Source organism: Homalodisca vitripennis, chromosome 4, assembly GCF_021130785.1.
Source record: "Homalodisca vitripennis isolate AUS2020 chromosome 4, UT_GWSS_2.1, whole genome shotgun sequence".
In the NCBI taxonomy this organism is placed as follows: Eukaryota; Metazoa; Arthropoda; class Insecta; order Hemiptera; family Cicadellidae; genus Homalodisca; species Homalodisca vitripennis.
Genome location: NC_060210.1, coordinates 75,880,791 through 75,902,849, shown reverse-complemented (window position 1 = coordinate 75,902,849; position 22,059 = coordinate 75,880,791). Strand labels below are relative to the sequence as shown.

At 35.7% G+C, this 22,059-nt stretch overlaps 1 protein-coding gene across 6 annotated transcripts in view; it reads right to left on the bottom strand.

The window, feature by feature from the left end:
• LOC124359544 overlaps positions 1-3,071 on the bottom strand; it is a 116,414-nt gene extending 113,343 nt beyond the window's left edge. For 5 of the 6 annotated variants that reach the window (XM_046812367.1, XM_046812369.1, XM_046812370.1 and 2 more), the window contains exon 1: positions 2,560-3,006. In XM_046812367.1, coding sequence (XP_046668323.1) covers positions 2,560-2,726 — 167 coding nt within the window. In that variant the 5' untranslated portion in view covers positions 2,727-3,006. The other variant, XM_046812368.1, reaches the window with a different exon arrangement.
• Between the last annotated feature and the right edge of the window lie 18,988 nt (positions 3,072-22,059).

The following is a 22,059-nucleotide window of genomic DNA, read 5'->3' as shown; positions in this document are numbered from 1 at the left end:
ATTTGGTCCAAATTTTGCGGAATTATAAGTTCAAGTACCTTAAAATTCTTACTGGAAATAAAAGTATACTATTTAAATAACATTTTAAAAGTGGTTTAAGATGGTTATAGCTAATGTGGCTATAGCAAACATCCCATCCATGATATGTCATTATACTGATCACCACTATCTGAATCAGACGCAGTGGAGCGAAAACGATAACATTTATTTTCATTACAGTTGGTGAACTGATATGGAGAACACGCAGTTATTGTCAACGGGGCCAGTAGTGCAGGGTGGCACTACTTAAGCCCAGACTGAAGGCTAGGAACATTTCCGATCTGTACTTTCCCGACCTCAGATCAGATGCCAGATCCTTCTTTGGTGCCACCCCGCACTTTTGGCGAAAAAAGAAACACATCCCCTGAGATAGTACCTAAATTCAAGCTCAGATTACGTGATTGGTCATAAATGTCAACTTTGACTTTTTATATTTATGATAAAAATGTATATAACCTAATAATAAATAGTAGAAAGGGAGAGAGTGACCTCCTACTCACCAAAATTTCTTCATTTTGAAAAGAAAACAAGAAAAGATGATCATAATAACACATAATTTTCACAGTAATTAAAATAAAATCTGTTCTTCCTAATAATGTAATTTTCTTTTAGGTCCCTGGTAAGAAAATAGTGGGCTTGAGATAATACCTTGAAGTACCAGAATTAGTTTATTCTATTTTAAATTGGTTGTTTTTTCAGAGTGAAAGTAATAGTTCACCATAATCGTTTGTTGTTTTTAAATTAGGAAAAGATATTTTTATGTGATGAGAAATTACCAGCTGGATTATAGACTAAGTAGATTGTACGTAAAAACGAAATTATGAAGTTTTGATTATGTTACTGGTCATTTATTAAGTTGTTTGATTTTACATTATTTATTCGTTTGTAGAAAGTTTGGTTAAATTGATTTGCATTAATTTCAAATTTCTTTTTATTCACACATGTAACATTGCTTTATTAACGTATTGCAGTCGTCCTCCTAATAAAAACTATCGGGTTTTAGGGGATAAAAAGGTACTTTGGGATTATACCGACCACACCAGTATGAAGAACACAAAAATAGAAATTTATAGAAACAAACATGATAGAACGAAAAAACAACTCTTCAATTACAAAATTACAAACTTACAAGCATTTCCAGGTATTGTGATCGGTATTGTTGTCGCTGTTATCTTATCTTTCTCGAGAATCCTGATTACGGCAGGCCGCGCGGCATCACGTGATTTGCACGGTACATCATTGCCTTTCCATTACAATTCAATTTATATTTCTGATTAGCCCCTCTAGAATTTGATATTTTACTGATAGGTACTATCTCGAGGGATGTTTTTCTTTCGTCGACATCAGCGCGGGGCAGCACCGAAGGTGCTGCCGAAGCCCGCGCTGATGGCCGGAGGCACTCGCATTTTGGGTGGCGGAATGTGATCAAGAATAAAAACAAGTTTTGAGTGTTTTTTTAATAAAAAGTTTAGTTTGGTAAATGTTTGTTTTTGTTGAATTTTTGTGTTTGGAGAAATGTAGAGGTAAAACACGGAAGTACAACAAAGCGATGCACCAGCTGAACGGGCGGCGAGACTCTGCAATCACGTTATCTACTAGACGCTCGACTTTGACCTCTGTCTGAGGATGGGGAGGTGTTTGCGATAAGACAATTCCTGTTTTATATTGACGAAATATTGTTCTACGCTAATCTAGTAATCAGTAGAAACGAAATGTGAAATAACGATTCATGTCTGGGTGTGGTCGGTATAATCCCAAAGTACCGATAAAAATTACAAATAATCAAGCTGTAGAACATTTAAAGTGGAAATACACTTCTTGCAAGATAGTAGGAGGATATGGCTAGGTGAATTTACAATAGGCCTATTTGTTTGCTTTGTCAAGATGCGTTTCCTACCTAGCATTAATGGCTGAAGACATTCGTCATCAGACTCTCAATAATATGGTTTTTTAGTGAAGGGTACTACCTTAAGGGATGTTATTGTTTGTTTCGTCATTGAACTGGTTTATATCAAAGGTACTGCTGTAGCCACAAGTGGTCACACTGATGGCCTGAGGCACTTGTGTCAGCTCGATACGAACGTTTATTCTAATAAAGTCTAAATTAATTAAGAAAAACCTAATTTATTTGGGTAAAACACCACTGCTTTAAGTATTATTGTTATTATGTTTACCCAAAGATAGCGCAACACTGATGTCAGCAGCAACCAATACGAGGTTGACTCATGGATATAACAAGACCATGTAACGCCCCGTGCAGGTGTAAAACAATGAAATATCATAGTCAAGTTGCTGAAATAAATATCATCATTATATCTATTACTATCTATGGATGGTCGACAATATAAATGTTTTTCACATAAATATGTCAATATTACTGCCATGTCAATGAGTAAGAAATAAAAAACAGCTATGAACCTCACCCACAGTATGGTCTTTAATCAATGAATCTCTATACTAGGCCTACAGGAAATTTCTATGAGATGTAATAGGCCTATTTTGTAGGCTAAATGCACTTACCTGCATCCAAGATACTCTATGTTGACAAATACTTGAGCTAAACTAAGTAATTTAGTTTCAGGATATTTATCTCTATGTTTAGTCAAAAATTCCTTTCGTAGCTTCCAAAGTTCTTCACTTTCATGCTCAGACTTATATTTGTCAATATCCCAATTTGTTACATTCATTGTGGAAGAACTACTTTACTCAATGCCTATTCCTTCACTTTACAATTTTAGGCTCGTTAGTTAAGTTTTCAACATAACCTATGTAACAAAATTATAAAGTGTCAAACCGAGGGTAAAAATACTTCATAGGGATAACTATTACAAATATAAAATTAAAATCGTTCTTTTAGGAACTAACAAGAAGTACTCCACTACCATATAACAACAACCTGCCTACCAGCCTACCGCCTTCCGTATTATAAGTTCTTAGATCTTCTTACTTCAATCATAGTTCCCCCTTTCTTACCGTTCAATGTCATGTCAGAGTCAGATGCTGTCACTGTTTGTCAGATCAGACCTTTTTAATGATTACAAACTAAAAAAAAAAACTGCAGCTGTTCCCAGCTTTCTTGATATAATTATAATTATTGTGAATAAGTATTATATTCTTGGACATCAACAAACGATTCTGGTGATTAGAATTGATTTGAAGTTGACTTCTTATTAAGAATCCAAATGACTTCGTTATTTTAATAGGTGTCGTTTGGTTTTAAAACATTCGAAAAGTATTATGCAAATGTCTCTAATTTTTCAAACTTGATTAAAAAATTTATTCACATATTTCTTGCCATTTTGTGTTGTACATAAAAGTTATAAACAGATCTAAATGACCAAAATGATGGGTATAGGTCATGGCATCCTGAGTAAGCCCATGCATGTAGTGAGGCTTGATGGCAGCACTTCCATGTTACCAGCTGCGATACCTGACCAATTACCTTTTCTCAAGATATCCTTCAAGTGAATATAGTTTTCACTTCTCAACTTTTTAATAAAGTTTAGTCTTCGCGTTTCTATTTTGCGTGAATATAAACTAAAAATTGGCGAGGATATTATGAAACAAAAGTAAAAAATAAGGTTCTTTTTATGAAATGGATTAAAGTTTCAATCAACTGAAATGGTTTTAAAACAATGCTATATTTCGATAAATCGATTTACAGAAGTTAAACAGTGAACATAAATATTGAGAATTAATAAACAGCTGTTTAAGATAGAAAATATATAAGATGATACTACATTCACTCCTACTTTATTTAAACATAGTCTCTGAGATATATTGGGCTTCTCACTCTGGAGGAGCGACGGATTGTTGACTGCTCTAGCCGATATGTTGACTGTGGAGTTGTCATATGGGAAGGATTGTCATTTTCAAGATGGATTACGGTACTATTATTAAGTTCAATAGGGGCCTCCACTTGCTGATATTCAATTCTTGGCTACCCGATCTCCATGTTTGAGATGAGTTACATATTGATTTGTATTTGTGGATGCAATATCAGAGTCTGAAGATGCTGGTATGATACGTCCCTCATTTTGTAGAATATCTTCGGGTGGTGCTGCAAGGTGACGAGTTGATAACTGCATCTCTCCCATCGTTGTACTTTATGCGAGCGTAATCCGGGTGAGCTTCAACAATTTGTGCCTGTGTCGTACCATATCTATTCGTATTTGTTATTTCGCACTTGTCCCCTGACCAGTACTGGACCAGGATTCATCATCCACTGCGTACTTGATTGTCCATAAAAATACCTTCTTGGGTGTTTTAAAAGGTGTTCGTGTGGAGTTTCGTTTGTGGCAGTTCATAATAAGAAAATAATACAGCGCAAGGTTTCTGGAACAACATATTCCCATTGTTCTGTCTTCATTCCTTTACTTGTCAGGATATATGAAATCGTTATCCAAATGATTCCGTTGTAGCGTTCTACTTGAGAATTATCCTGGGGACTGTAGGGTGATGAGTGACTTGTGGCAATTCCTATTAAATGTAAGATGTCCTTTATTTATCTGGACATGAAGGCAAAACCTTGTTTGGAGTGAATGTATGCAGGCATCCAAAATATGGTAAATATTGACGTCAAAGCTCTAATTATTGAAATTTCTGATGTATCTGAATATGGAACAGCAAACGGATATCTTGAAAACTCATCGACGATGGTTATAATGTATTTGTTTCGTGTAACTGAGGTGATCGGTCCCTTGAAATCAATATTTAGTCTCTCAAAAGGAGCTAGAGCGTTAACTAAAGTAGTTATAGGTTTGCGATAGATTCTTATGGCTTCTGCGAATACGGAGCATATAGCAGACATCCTACGCACACCATCTATAGATAGGGAAGATTCTTGCTTTTCAAGAAGTGAAACATTCGCACAATACCCGAATATACAATATCTGCGTTCATCTGATAAAGTTTTCCAGATTCCGAGTTTTAAAGAGGAGAGGAAACGCGTGAAAAAGGATCTGCTACAACATTTTCTTTGCCAGACCGGTAGACAATATCATAACATTATGGTACTATTTCCAGTCGTCATTTCAGGATTTTATTATTCTTTACTTTGCTATTATGCTTTTCGTTGAACATGTACGAAATCGACTTTTGATCTGTAATTAATTTGAATCGCCGTCCAATCAGGAATTGCCTCCACTTTTGAAGGGAATAAAATATTCCAAGGCCTTCCTTTTCAATTGCTGGCAGGTGTTGTTCACATTTAGTAAGTGTTCTTGAGAATAAACATACAGGTCTGCCACCTTGTGATAGAGTGCCTGCTATAGTGTAATCAGACGCATCTGTCTCGACAGTGAAATGTATAGTCTCATCAACTGGCCATACTGTAACTTGCTATTTCTTCTTTTAAAAGCTTGAAGGCAAGCTTTTACTTCGTTTTACTATTTAAAGGGAATGAATCTATGTTAGTGAGGAACAGAATCTTCTCAGAAAATGTTGATATCCATTTGACATAGTAAGAAAGCATACCGAGAGCTCGTTTAAGAATTGTATTATCGTTTAGGTAGGGGAATTCTAAAAGAGACTTCAATCGATTTGGATCAGATCGCATAGACATGTTTTCCACAATGAATTTACATTTGTGTTTATTTACAGTGAGATTGTATTTCTTGATTACTTTCATGGATCTGGAAAGATTACGATCGTATTCAGCCTGGTTTGACGACCAGTAGTATCGTCATCCAGATAAACAAATGTCTGATTCCATAATCTGAGATTTTGGTACTGAGAAGGTTACATACATTCAAGTATGGGCGTCCTCCACCAAACTTTAACTCTACAGTTGAATGTTGGTGAAGAATATAATGTCCTATCATATCAGTGCATAAATCAGGTAGGTTTAGGAGTTTTGCTTGCGGGTATTTATGTCCGTTATATTCCATATCAACAATACAATGGCCAAGTGTAGAAGACACTTGACTGGTTGACGCCATAGATATTTGGATTTTTACGAATGTTGTATCTTCTAACCGTTAGAGCTTCCTATGTCGATTAAGGCTTCGACTTCAATTCCATTGATAACCAGGCGAAATGTTGCTTTGGAAAGACATTTGTGAGATGTAGCCAATGTGCATAATGTCTTGGAGTCTACTTCTGCCCTTTATCTTTGAAAGTGTTAATTCTACTTTACACTAGATTGCTTTATAGAATTACACACTGTGGCCCAATGTCCCCCTTTCTCAAATTTCCAATCGATTCCTTAGCGGGACATTTGTCGTGGATGCCTAGGTCGTTCACAGATATACCATTCATTCTTCTTAAGTTAGGAAACTTAATGGGAAGACAAATCAGACACCGATTCAAATTCATCATCGTTGACTCCAACCTTTTCAGTTATCGGTTGAGTGCGAGAATTGCAGGGTATTGAGTTATAAGAAAGAGGTTAATTTTTAGCCGCCTCTCAGTACAAAGTAACTTTTTGATTAAACGCTTCATGAAGGGTGGTGGTTTATGTCGTCCGCCTTCTCGCTCCATTAACATAACTGTCGAATCAGCAAGTACAGTTTTCTTAAGTGGTGTATTGGTGTTTAGGTCAAGATGAGGAATATTGATACATTACACATCTTTTCCATGGCAGAACATGATGGGATACTGAAGAGAATCAAACCCCCGATGGAGGCCACTGTTTGTTATCAGTTCGTTAGCCCTAAAGTGGAGAACTATGTCTCGCTTATAAAACTTGGTCTACAATCAAGACTGAATTCGTTAGTGTTAGTAGTATTGTATCGTCCCCTATGAGTATTCGAAGGCTTTTTATCACTGATAACTGCCCGGAAATCTAGTTAGATTTTTGGGAACAAACTCAACAGCAGATTTGAAGGCAACGATATATTCTTGTCATGTTCATGAAGAATTTTCTCGAGCTGGCCTACAAGTCGAGATATTGGTTATAGTGAGTGTCTCTTTCATGGTTGTCATTACCAACAAAAAATATAATATGAAGGTTAGACGGCTGCTGTCGTGTTTCAGGCATCACTCCTTACTCTGTGATAGACTTGTCCTTGTTCTCTCAAATGTTGGCATAAAATGTTATTCTTTTATCGTTTTTGCTCCAAACGACGTCATTTGGAAACAACTGTTGTATTTTCGAATATTATTCAGAAAATGCTCAGCCTCAGGATGTTCGTGAGTAAAGAGACTGTGCAAAAGTTCAGGATATTTTTGAAAGGCAGGAAGTTGGACTTTCTCTTTACCGCAGAACATACAGGGTGTACATAAAGTCCTGCACGGGTATAATATTTTTCTGAACGATAACAGTTTTGGTACATCAATACTACACCTCTTTTGGAACTACGGTATTAAATAGGAGCATAGGTCAATATGGACATCATTTTAAAGGGCTTATCTAGCAGAGTTTAATGCCGCAAACCGCACTCAAAAAGATTGATCCAGTACAAAATGGCGGCTGTTCAAAGATTTTACTTGGTTACATTTTATTACCATAACCCCAGTAAAGCAAAACTGCAACCAAACGAATACTGCATAACTACTACATTATGCTTGTCAGTTGTACAGAAGTGAATATGACATTAGTTATCCTCAAGGGTTACAGATTTGGTCCTAATATATTGATGATAACAGTAACTTAGAAATCTCTTATCTTTGGGTCGCAGTTAGGACTTTCCTATTAGCCAGTCTATTCATAGTAGGCTATTCTAGTTTTCTTGTTTTAGTAGTGCTGTCCATCCATTTTATCAGTGCGCTTTAGTACAAAAGAGTTTGTCGTATTGCTTGTAGTTCTCAACTACACTATGTCGCTTGACGAACGTGAACGTATAACACTTCTTATGATGGTTGGGGAAATAACAGACGATCATACGAGGAAGCATGCCATTTATTTAATGACTACTTTCACGAGAGGCAGCCAATTTCTAGAACAACTGTAGGGAGAACTGTTCAACACTTTATGAAAACAGGAAGTGTTTCCGATCGTCATAGTTCGCTGAGATTTCTAATTGTTACTGTTATCAGGTTTTCCCCGTTATCAATATATTAGGACCAAATTTGTAACCCTTGAGGATAACTAATGTCATAATTCACTTCTGTACAACTGACAAGCATAATGTAGTAGTTAGCTGCAGTATTCGTTTGGTTGCAGTTTTGCTTTACTGGGGTTATGGCTACTAATAAAATGTAACCAAGTAAAATCTTTGAACAGCCGCCATTTTGTACTGGATCAATCTTTTTGAGTGCGGTTTGCGGCATTAAACTCTGCTAGATAAGCCCTTTAAAATGATGTCCATATTGACCTATGCTCCTATTTAAGATTTCCTTCTGACTCCTTGCGGGACGTCCCCATGATATTACAGAAAACTGATAGTTCCTTCAAAAAGTAGATTTTTAGGTGTAGTATTGATGTACCAAATCTTGTTTCTTTATCTGTTATCGTTCAGAAAATATTATACCCGTGCAGGACTTTATGTACACCCTGTATAAAAGCTCTCGTCCTTTAATTTTACAGCATTACACCAATTGTAAGCTGACTGTACTCCAATATCGACTGTTTTTTCTTTTGCATATTCAGTTTTTGGGTTATACTTGTAACCTAAATGTTTCTTCACTGTCCATGGCTGTAATCTTACTCTTGAACGTCTTTCATCGTGTTTTGTTACAGCTACGTGATTAACATGAACATTATTTTCTGAGTACCTACATTAAATTTATGAAGCCTTTCTATGGATTTCGGGATGTGTTTTGTTATACTTACGTACAACGACACTGTAGACATGAAGGTGATTTTCAGGATATGCTTTGACAGCCTCTCGGTTAACTCCTGGGTGGCTCTCTTTACATTTGTTAGCCGAATTTCTGCTAACTTCAGGATGGGGTTTAATGTATCCAGTAACAGATTCCCTGTTGATCTACATATGCTTGACTGTATTTTGCACCTGATTTCCTTAGCTGTTTTTGTGAACTGAATCTGTGAATCGTTCCCAATGTGTTTCACTTGTGTGTGTGTGTGTGTGTGTTTGTGTGTGTGTTTTGTTAGATTCGGGAAAAAAACAACTTGGGATGGACCGGGCTGAAAAAAATTGATTTGAGAAGGGATGGGTTCAGAACAAGTATCTCGTGACAGAAAACCTGAAGGAAGAGTAGTTAAGAACGAAGCTATAGTCAATAGTCGATAATCTTTATTACAATTTCTTTGAGAAATGTACATGCGTCAACTACTGGTGAAGCAAGGAAGGTGAGTTGCTCATAATGAATAAATACATCGAAGTGGCCTTCCATATCATCACCTTAGAACTTTTAAGTCTTTTAACCCTCTCATCTTCCTTTTCACACCAGGCTTATGTTAATAAGTTCCTGGCCACGAAGCAGCTCAAACTTGTAAGGGAACACCTCTGCAGCCACCATGAGTTCACTGAAAGTACTATAGAAGTAAGGTTTCCACATGACAGTAACGTATGTTTGTTTACTACTGTAAGGAACATTATTTGTGGTCAAACTGTACAGCTTAAGCTTGCGCCAGTTTTTGGAGAAATAGCGTACAATGTGTGTGCGCATTCGAAACGTCAATAAAGATATTCCGAGGAATAAGTATCATAGAGAGGAGAAAAGGTAAGTATCGTCCCCCCCGATCCTTATGACTCGACGGACTACATAAGTGGCCATTTGTGTGAACATTTTATAGTGGAACTCCTGTTGCCTTTATCGCTAGTTACGGTCCGTCATGTCGCTCCATCCCCCATCACACCCAGCTGTTATCTTCATTTATTAGAAGGGTGATTACTTATTTTAAATTTTTGGTTTGTAATAATAAATGAATCATTAATGGATAAGTATCTTACAAAGTAACGTGTACTAATGTATATAAGTATCTTTCGTTTGGGTTTTGGGGTTTCCCAAGAAGGCAACGTAATATCTCTTTAAATGGGTTTTATATCTCCTCACAGATGTTAAGACAGTGGATTACAATGTATGTATTGTTTTTGATCTGCTTTTTCTTTGTTGAACTTGCAACACAAGCTTTTCCAGAAGGACAACGGTTGCTGTCCATACAGAAATTCACACTGTTGAGGTTTCTTGTCCACAGAAATTCGATGAAAATAAGTGGCCCAGATAGCTTCTTTCATTGATTTTACTCTGTCCATATTATTTCTTACTGCTTTTCGATTGTAAATCTGCAGCTGTTCAATCTTTGCATTTGTAAGTCTTCTTTTCCCACTTATAACTTTATCACCACTTAGAGGTTTATTCAAGTTTTGTTTCAGATTTCTCATTCGTAACCCGACTATCTTTTCGACGTGTCCAACACATTCGAGTTTTGTAATAGGATGAAGTCATCGCCATACGGTTTGCTCCCCATTACAGCAGCATACCCCTTGGAATCACCGTCTCCTTAAAATACTCTTTATATAGTAGGCTTAAATTTTGCTCGGAACGAGTAGAAAGGCGGTAGCGCCAGTTACTTCCACACCACAGCTTGATCCGGAGTAATTAGCTCTACATACTTTTTTTATGTTCTGTAAACTTTTCAGATGAAGGGTATTTTTAATTTATTAGATTTACACAACCGGGGCAGCACTTAGACAGACATTTGAAATCAAACACTTAGCCCGTATCAAATGATGTGACTGTAAAGACTCAGTTCATAAAAGTGTGGCCGAGTTTTTGCCAAGCACCGTCAAAAGCGGCAGCCACATTTGAGCACCCATCATTTTCAGCAACAGCCTCAGCTGCTATGTTCGTCATAGAGGCCTCACTGGCTTCAGTAGCAGCAACAAGTAGCCTATTGTTGCATTTGCCAACCTTTGTGTTGGGGGAGCTAAATTCACTACAGCAGAAGAAAATATTTCCCCTGAATCGTTAGCTTTCCCAAATGATCGGAGGGCGTACACATAGAGTAGATTTACTTCATACATATTCTAATAGTTTTAGAGGGCTCTTGGCTGATTGACTTTCACCACAGAACCTAAACTTTAGTATTATGTTATGGGATAACCCAGACATAAAGTTGTCGTCAAGGTCCAAAACCACACAGTTTGTGTTACCACAAAACTTGCACTTCGTAAAAGATAAGCTTGGCATTGTAAAAACCCTTTAATGGTACGTTTTTATAATGTATAAGAATATCCTGAAGTAAAATCTTCCATCTAGATGTAAGCACAATAAAATAATCCTACATAATCACCCAATAATTCAAATATTAAGAGTGTTATTATAACATCTGTTTTTATATTAAGAAATTTATTTTGTTAAAACATGTGTTCTTCAGTGTAAAAATAATAATCAGGTTAAAATACTTTCATTAAACTTATTATTTTTCAAACTGTTCATGTTTTATGTTATCTTTAGTGCAAATGGAAATTCTATGTTATGCTACTCAGCAGCATTGTGTTGATTTTTTTATGTTATGCTGGCGGTATGTGGGTGGTGCGTCGGCCAGTGACTCTGACACACAATACAGAACTGCCCTAGTAATCAATCACTGCTGCCGCCTGACAGCAGTCGCTCTTCACACCGCTCGTAATTAATCTCCTAGGAGCTCATCTCCCAGCGCGGCAACTGCTGTGTCAGAGGCACTCCCATTCAAACACACTTTCATTATATCAGTAGGCTATACAGGGACTATCAGCTAAGCTTGGAGTTAAATCTTTGGAATGTATTAACAAATCTGCTTGTAAAATACTGTAAAAATTAAGTGTTTTAGACGTTCTTAAATACACACATTGATTTGGTGTATAAGCTGTATGTTAGTCAATGAGTGAAAGAACTCTATTTTAAGAAGGCATATTTATTAAATGAAATGCCAGGTTACGAGACATTTAGTCTCTAGTTTTCAACGATTTCTATGTTGTTGCACATTTTTTAACACAGTGTACATAAAATTGTGAAGCTGCTGAGAGCCCGTTTCTACCGATAAAATAGTATCAGATCACAAATAGTTTTTATATCTAATGAGCCTTTAATACAAAAAGACACTTGGTAGATTAAGATACATAACCTCACCATGCGTTTAATTTCATAAAATAAATAGTTTATCATGTAATGTTATTTTTAGCTAACAATTTGGTAGGCTAGATTTTACCCATAAGACTGAAGTTCACTTGTTCTGTGGTTGTCCTTAATTTTTATTCTCAATGTATGAGATTCTGACTAGTATGGGTATTGGGTGTGATGTCTGGAAACAAATTGTTAACAAAAAGATTGTGATGTTAGTTACAAACGTCCATGTTTCTTTTATGTCCTATTAAGTGTCGAGTTAGTAAAAGAAGAAACATTCTAAGGAGAATATAGAACATAGGAAATGTTGGTGAGGTATTGATACAACTTTTCTGCCAGGGGCTGACCAGGCAATGTCCTAACCCGAAATAGGAAAGGCCACGGAAGGAAGAACTCAAGCCTAGATAAACATTCATGTGTAATGCAATGTGTAATTTTCTACTGTTTTCTTCAAACCCTTTCTTATTGCTCTCACGTGTAGGCTATACAACATGATCATTGCACTTGACTGTTTCTTTCAGGTTTGATTCAGGTATGATTATTGAAGATCTCTTTTATGTGCTTGAAACATTTATCTCTTTCATAAGTATACCGAGAACAATGAATGAAAAAAAGGTCCAATGTCACATTTTCTCCTAATTAACAAGTCAGGCACAAAGGAGTAAAATAGCATCGAATTCTATGGAGGCAGGTGTTTATATTGGTATGTCTCAGACTTATTCTGAAAATATCGACAATTTAGTCTCTATTCAAATTTGATATCTTAAACCATGGGTACTTTGGGAATTCCTTATTGACGTTTCTATGCCATTTGGCTTGGGGTGTGGTGGTAAAATAATTTGTCATTTCGTTTATATTTATTTTGTATTGGAAAATGTTATGTAACATTCTCTGGTCGTTACATGTCCCAGAGATGTTTCTTTTCCTAATGAGTTCACTGTTCCATTTTCAGCTATTCCAGCATGTCCGGGACACCACTGTTTGATGCATTTGTTGGTCCTATTATACCATTTTTAAAATACTATTTATGAGCCCTTTATCCTCATACATTCTCAACGATGCATTTTCAATAGTCAATATTACAGATTGGCGATCAGAGCATACCATAATTTCATTATTTATAAGATTATATGTATACTTAATGGCTTTAAGAATTGAACACATGTCGGCTGGATTGCTTGGTACGATATTATTTCATTTTATATTTATGTGGAATATTTAACGTGTAAAGTTATAACGTGATACATATGAAGAAGACTAAAGAATGTAACATATGTAATATGTAAGTTGTCTGTATAGTCAATCAATCAAAAGCGTCCCTAAATTTCCTAGAAGGAAAGCCAACCAAAATCACGTACTCTTGAAAACACACACGCGTGATCTTACACATGTGTATAAAACTGCATCATCTATACTACGTCTTAATGTATGCACAACTGGATTTCATACGTACAGTATATTTAAAAAGATGTCGGGAACTTCATTACCAAACAAATAGTTCACCTCATAAAAAATATATATATATATATATATATATATATATATATATATATATATATATATAAAACTCAGTGTCATTTACTTTTCAATAATATGTTACAATATAGTTCACGTTAAAATGCACAATTTAAAATACATTTAACAAACTTGTCGACACATTTCATGCGTAAAAGCTTTATTTAAAAAACTATAAAATAATCTGTTGCATCAACTACAAAGCTTTATAATAACTGATGTAACTTTAAAAAATAATTAAGGGGTAGGTCGGAAAGTGAGCTTTTAGAGTTCGAGTTCTGTGTTCGATTCTTGTGTTCAGAATACAATTTTATACTGTACTTGTGTATAGACGTTTCCCAAAATGGATCGTTTTTACTATTACAGCTCATTAAAGTTTCAAATAAACTTAGTTGCGGTCATATTGATTGTAGCCCCATACACTTTTATACTATTTTAGTCAGAGCGATGGGAACTGTCTCATTTTAAATATATGATCAATACGCACCAACATATTTTGTTGCTCACTCAGAAGAAATGTCCAATTTCCTTGAACGTCATGGTTCAGATATTTGAAAAGTTTTCAACTCACAAGAAATACTGAAAGCGTTTGGATGTGTACCGGTCACATCTTTGCAATGAGCCACGTTCCATAAACCTAAGATCAAAAGGGCGTAAAAGTGTTTGAAGTTTAACATTGATCAGGTCGTTTCACTTAATAGCTCATTTTGAAATAGAGATAATCCGTCATCAATAAGTAATAATTTAGTGAATAGTAGTGTAAGTTATTAAGGCGAGAACTTCGTTATTAGCTTTCATGGTCATCAGCATCGGTGCAGCCAAGATTCAAGGTCCAGATAAGGCGAAGTATTTTTGTTAGGAAAATTATTTGGGGACACCTTGTGATTTTATAAAGGAAATGTTCAGAATTAGGTCTATTAAGGGCATATTTTCTAAATAAACCTGGTTCAGTTAAACTGGTCATTCGGCGATATTCATCACTGGTAAAGTGCGTTGTTACAATATTGTTATCACCTCCGAAGTCTAAGATTGATTTATTAATCTACACTTCCTTCTACTTCAATATAATGGTATCGTTAAAAACTCGTGTTATACATATTTCTAATGTATTTAAAAAGTAGTTGTTATAATACAAAAATAATAAAGATGAGTTCTGATGTGTTTTTATCGAATGAGTTCTCCTGATGGAAAATCTATCTGGAGATTTGCTGCTGCAACGCTGAGGTCATTCGCCATATTAGTCGTGATGCACAACGTTCATTTCAAGAAAAAAATAACAATTATAAATAAAAACCTCTATATATTTGTCTAAAATGTCCTATGATTCTCCGGTTATGTATAGTTAATGGCTTGTACAACCCTTGTGTTTTTGAATACTTATTTATCTATTTATATTTTTAATTGGTGTTAAGCCTTTCTCCCTGGATATTTTTCTATTATTTAATTTGCAATAATCCTATTAAACCTTCTTAAAATACACTGTCGTCTAAATTTAAAAACATGAATTTAGAATCTATATAAATAATTGTGAGTTTCAGAACAAAAAACGATTGAACTAAAGAAGTATTTTACTGATTCCTCAGTTCACAATTTGTTATTTTTCAAAATGCACGACTATTTATTCAGCCAAACATGAAAAAAACCATGTCAGGTCTGGTATGAAATTACTTGACCAAATCGACCGATCCCTTTTCCGGGAAATAGATGTCAGCCACTACAGAAAATCTCGTCTAACGAGAGGGGAGCATTAACAGGGTTGGAACCATGCATTTGTTTTTACATTTTATTTGTCATGGAGGTAGATTTACCCCAGAAAATTAGCGTTATTTAAAAGTGGCACGGTTAGAATTGGGAAACGAATATAAAATCGTGTAAAGCTACCATCTACGAACCATCCAACTTTATATTATTTTCTTTGACAAATTCCTTTCAGGAACAATAGTCGGTGATTTAAAACAACATGTGCATCATAGAATTAAAACTGCATCATAGAAAATTCTTTTTAACGTCCTCTTTAGCTGAGAGTTCTTATCCAGGGCCAAGCTGACGAATCGACGTAGGTAAATGTTTTCGATAGTAAACGAAGTACTTTGAGAGAGACATTACGACACCGAGGGCGTGGTCGCGGTAACCTTTGTGGACTTTCACGTTACGTGTCCTGGCTCTGTCCCAGTGCTTGCGCAACTGCGGGTACGTCCATGTGGTTATACATCATCTACGAATAGTAATACAAGTGTTAACCTACATGTGTGTTGCACGGAAAATGAAAACCACATAAACACGAGACTGTAAAGAACTATGTATTCAGTATGGTAAAAGCATGCTACAGTATAGTATTTGGTATAGGAAAACATATCACTGGGATTAAGCCGAGGATATGAAAGTGTTTAAAAAATTTTAAGAAGATTCCGTTTACGACTAATTAATAATAAAAGTCAAAGTGTATAAAAGTTTATAATAATACAAAAAAAAAAAACAGGAATTTTATCCCATCAAGACTTCTTGGCAGATGGTACACAATAACATGTCGAATAAAGGGATCGTTTCACTAATGCCGTAGATAAAAATACTGGTATCATTAATCGAAACAAGTTCATAGAATATTTTTAATCCAATCTTTAATAGTAGGGCCTATTTCCAGGAACTCATACTAAGACATCACACATTTAATTAAGGATGAATATATTAATCAAGTACTTAATTCATTTTCTACAAAGTGCATCCAGCAGATGTTGAACTGTTGATTAAGTACGCCGAAACAATGGAGTATCAAAAGACCTGATAGAACATAACGAGAGTACAGGAGAACGTAACGAGAGTACAGGAGAACGTAACGAGAGTACAGAAGAACGTAACGAGAGTACAGAAGAACGTAACGAGAGTACAGGAGAACGTAACGAGAGTACAGAAGAACGTAACGAGAGTACAGGAGAACATAACGAGAGTACAGGAGAACGTAACGAGAGTACAGGAGAACGTAACGAGAGTACAGAAGAACGTAACGAGAGTACAAGAAGAACGTAACGAGAGTACAGAAGAACGTAACGAGAGTACACTGCCCTGTGACCTTTTGATCTCAAAATCAATAGGGTTCTTCCTTGGACTAGGAGGTACCTATATACCAAGTCTCAAGCCCTAAGACCTCTCTGTCGAGAGTTATTGCACAGGCGGACAGACGATTTTGATAAGACCTTATGGGGTATTTAATTATACAAAAATTTACGAGGATAATATTCTAGTCAGTGTCTACAGAGTGTACGCATATAATTTTTCATTAATTAGTAAAGAATTTACGGGAATTTAATACGGTTCAACTAATTTCTGGATGCTATCCTTGAGAAATGCAGCTGAAATGCGCACCACTAAAGGTTTATACCACACTTATTTCAACTTTATACTCTCAACTACGGTAAAACTTTATCAATAAGTTTTTGATTGGGTAATTTCTTTTACATCTTGGAGTCTCCTTTTAAATAACCAAACTTAATGAAAATTAAAACAATTTTTTTTATTACACCACAATGCAAGTAGGAATGTTGTGTAATTTTTTTCGAAGTCTTTTTACAGTACCTACTATGTTCATGTACTATAATTTTAAAGATGAAATTTGTAACGATTTATGGCTTAAGTAAATAAGATTTTTAATGAAAGGCAGTTAATATGTTTTAAAATAAAATATTGCTTAAGAAAATTACATTATTTTATAAATAAAAAACTCATTAATTCCAAGAGATACACTTCATATACCGTAAACATTTCATATCACTATCTTTTACAGTTTTCCAATGTATCTGTAATTGCAAGATATTACTAAATTTGACTTTAAATAAACAAAATTTCCTAGTGAAAGTGAAAAAGCTTGTTAACGTAAAAAGTGGAAACTTAATCTTATCTTCAGCAAGCACTCGTATCTTATAGAGTATGAGCAAAAAGTTAATTATAATTTACAAGTTCATTAATAAAACCATAACGGTACCGATATTTATTTTATTTTAAAAGTTCAAAAGTCTGAAATTATTTCTGGTTCTCATAATAGATTAAGGTACTTGCAAAACTTCAACTTAAAGTTAATTCTGTAATGGAAGTTTATATTCATTATTTGGTCATCAACATGTTTGTGAAACTAAGTAAAGGACATTCTTTATTTTGCAATCTATATACGGGTCAACTATATTTAAAATTTTGCACACCCTATCTAGCGGGGGCTAGAAAGTTGAATATTTTTATAAAGAATATTTTTTTATCGAAAGCAGCGTTGATTCGTAAAGTTGGTCTTGTGGAATTTTAGTCGTATCCCAAGGATCTCTTTTAATAACCCGGAGGTGGTCTCCAGGAAATAATGACCTCTACTTTGTCTGATTTTCTTTATAATTACTTCTCATCCTTTGTATTCCTGTAGTTTTGTAACACAGATTATACGAAATTCCACAGAGATTAAACAGGAAGCTGTTTGATGCCTAAACGAACATCTCATTGAGATTTAACATAGAACGTAAATAGAGGAATAATGAACTAAAGTATTGATGAATAATGATATATGAATATATGCACGAGAAAAAGGATCTCAAAGGCTAAAAATGAAGGAAGGGCTGATTGTTCAAAATAGTAGTCTCCGTTCTTAATTGTAAGGCACTGTAACTGTCACCAGTACGTCTTAAAACAATAGTAAACAAACTTTCGATGTTTTTCTTTGTTCGTCAAAAGTACGGAGTGGCGCCAGCTAAGCCCGCACTGACGGCCAGAGCCATTTCCGATCGGTACTTTCCCGACCTCAGATCATGTCCCAGATCATCAAACCTTTCCAACGTCAGATCACTTTGGACGATTTTATACGTGATCTAAGGTCGGGAAGTGCCGATCGGAAATAGCCGTGGCCGTCAGTGCGGGCTTAGGTGGCGCCATTCCGTACTTCTGGGGAACAAAGTAAAAAATCCCTCGATATAATAATAAAATTCAAGTTTATATCACTTAAACGTCCATAAATGTAGTGTTTAACTTCTTATATTTATAATACGTTAGTAGGTATATAGCCTAATAATAAATAGTGGATAGTGACAGAGTGGCCTCCTACTCGTGACATCGCTTGCTTTCGATGGGCAGAAAACAAGAATCAAAACGTCCATAAATGTCGTGTTTATCTTTTTATATAATACGTTAGTAGGTATAGCGTAATAACAAATAGTAGATAGTAACATCCTACTCGTGACATCGCTGTCCATAAATGTCGTGTTTATCTTTTTATATTTATAATACGTTAGTAGTATAGCGTATAACAAATAGTAGATAGTAACTAACATAAGAAATAGGTATATAGCGTAATAACAAATAGTAGATAGACAGAGTGGCCTCCTACTCGTGACATCGCTTGCTTTCGATGGGCAGAAAACAAGAATCAAAACGTCCATAAATGTCGTGTTTATCTTTTTATATTTATAATACGTTAGTAGGTATATAGCGTAATAACAAATAGTAGATAGTAACAGAGTGGCCTCCTACTCGTGACATCGCTTGCTTTCGATGGGCAGAAAACAAGAATCAAAACGTCCATAAATGTCGTGTTTATCTTTTTATATTTATAATACGTTAGTAGGTATATAGCGTAATAACAAATAGTAGATAGTGACAGAGTGGCCTCCTACTCGTGACATCGCTTGCTTTCGATGGGCAGAAAAAAAGAATCAAAACGTCCATAAATGTCGTGTTTATCTTTTTATATTTATAATACGTTAGTAGGTATATAGCGTAATAACAAATAGTAGATAGTGACAGAGTGGCCTCCTACTCGTGACATCGCTTGCTTTCGATGGGCAGAAAACAAGAATCAAAACGTCCATAAATGTCGTGTTTATCTTTTTATATTTATAATACGTTAGTAGGTATATAGCGTAATAACAAATAGTAGATAGTGAACAGAGTGGCCTCCTACTCGTGACATCGCTTGCTTTCGATGGGCAGAAAACAAGAATCAAAACGTCCATAAATGTCGTGTTTATCTTTTTATATTTATAATACGTTAGTAGGTATATAGCGTAATAACAAATAGTAGATAGTACAGAGTGGCCTCCTACTCGTGACATCGCTTGCTTTCGATGGGCAGAAAACAAGAATCAAAACGTCCATAAATGTCGTGTTTATCTTTTTATATTTATAATACGTTAGTAGGTATATAGCGTAATAACAAATAGTAGATAGTGACAGAGTGGCCTCCTACTCGTGACATCGCTTGCTTTCGATGGGCAGAAAAAAAGAATCAATCTGCACATAAAGTAGCTGTGGTGAGAAGGGCTGATTCAATTCGAATGTTAAGTTTAGCTTCAGTTCACCTTCCTCTTACGTACAGTATCTGAAATCTGATGCTGTTGCAGACTTGAGTCCTGAAATCTGAGTCATGTTCATCTGAAGGGGAAAAATGGTTTCGAAACGATGCGGGGCTAACAGATTTAGGATGCTTCACGTAAGAGGAAGGTGATCTGGAACTAAACTCAACATTCGCATTGAATCAGCTTCCCACCATAGATAGCAACTTTGTGTGTGGAAGACTCGGTTGCTCCACCGTGCTTTGGAATCGAGTCGGTTAACATCGTAGTGCATTCAACTATGCACCTGATGAGACAATGAGAATACCTCTTCACCTAGATTGCACTACTTTTTGTTGTCTGGGTGTCTCTGATGTTGAAACGATGCGGGGGTTAGTTTTGAGCTTCTTCGTTCTTCGTCGCCGATTATTTTTCTATCTCTTCAGACGAACATGACTCAGGGTTTCAGGACTCAAGTCTGCAACAGTATCACATGTCAGATGCTGAATGTAAGAGGAATAAGAATCAATCGTCATAAGGACGTAATTTTTACAGTAAGTAAAAGAAGTCTCTTTTTTGAATGTAGTTTTACATGTTCCCAGTAAAACAAACCCTTCCAAAAATAGTAGCCTTCCTGATAATACTAAATTACTGAATTCTTTAGCAAAAAAGAAATACCTGAGTAATCGCATATTTAGTGCTATAAAAATCGTAGTTTAAGAATTTCCTCAATATACTTATACAAATAAATACTTACACTAAATAAAGGACAGTTGTAATACTGTCGCAGCGCATAAGTACTATGTCACGAATACTCTCCAACTCGATGTGATTATTCTATCCAAGTACGTTCAACCCTTTTTTGCAAAAATATCTTCTGATCTCCATACTTTTACTTTTCCAGAACCTATCCGAGGCAAAAACTATATAATCGCTTTTGCAAAGGAACTACTGCGTTACATTGCAGAGGCTTAAAATGTTAGGGCTAAAATGGACCAGTGATTTAGAAATTTGAAGAACAAGCCTACCGGTACTTAATATATTATTAGAAGTTTAAAATATTCAAGGGATAACCAACTAATCCGTGGATCTGGTATTAAACTGTGTAAAGAATAGATTTAAAGGAGGATGCGAGAGAAGCGATGTTACTGTAGGCTAGTCATGCACTTCACGCTTTAGTGTCACGAAGATGTAGTTATATGAATATACATTATTGATTCATGCATTGTTACATCAACAGACATCTGCTCAAATTGAAGATGATACGATGGTAATGCTACCTCGTATGAAATAATTTGCCTGTCAATCTTCTCCTCGTTACCCAACGCGTGAGAAGTCCCTATAGGGCGTGTACTTGCCGCGACTGCACTGGTCAAGGCGATCTGCTCACTTTCGCTGTTTGGGGCGACTCACTGCATCACGCTCTTGGTGCCCTAAATATTCAAGTCCCTGGCTCGCATTGTTACCATATTGGAAAGTAGATCACAATACAGCGTAATATTGATCTGCTGCTGCTCGTGCTAAAGCCTTTCGTTTTTGATCAATGACTAGGGGATATTTAAAGAAGTCGGGTATTAAAGACTTCCAATGCTGGAAACTATAAATTGTCTACTACATGTATAAACATCAGTAAAACGTTATTTTAGGCAACAACAACGTTATTTTAGAAAATAAAACAACTTTAACGAGAGTGTTTCTTTCAAATAATAAGGTTTTCTATTGAAGTCTTCAAAATCACGTGATGACGCTTATTTAATATATTGAAATGACTATAAGCTACCCTCGGCTTTGCACGCAATTTCCTGCTGCACAGCTGAAACATCATGGGAATATCTGTTTGAATTTAGCTTCAGTTCACCTTCGTTTTAGTGCAGCGTCCGAACTCTGAAGATGTCGCAGACTTGGCTCCTGGAATCTGGAGTCATATTTGTCGGAAGAAATCCAAAAAGAGGCGGCGGCGAAGAAGCTCAAAACGAACATCGTTTCGATAGCAGAGACACCAAGACTAAAAAAAGTGTACTATAGGTGGTAAAGTACTCTTATTTTTTAAATGGTCGGTATTGAATGTATATTGAATGAAAAACGGACCACTGCCCCACGATGATTTTCTGCCATAAAATATTGCATTTTGTGTCTGGTGCATGGCTTTGTGGTTCCGTTTCCCCTCCCACTTCTAATTGTAGTCACAGAACTAATGGTTTGTCGAGTTGTACGAGTATTAGGTCCCTCGTTGTTGTTCCGTCATTTACTTTAAATA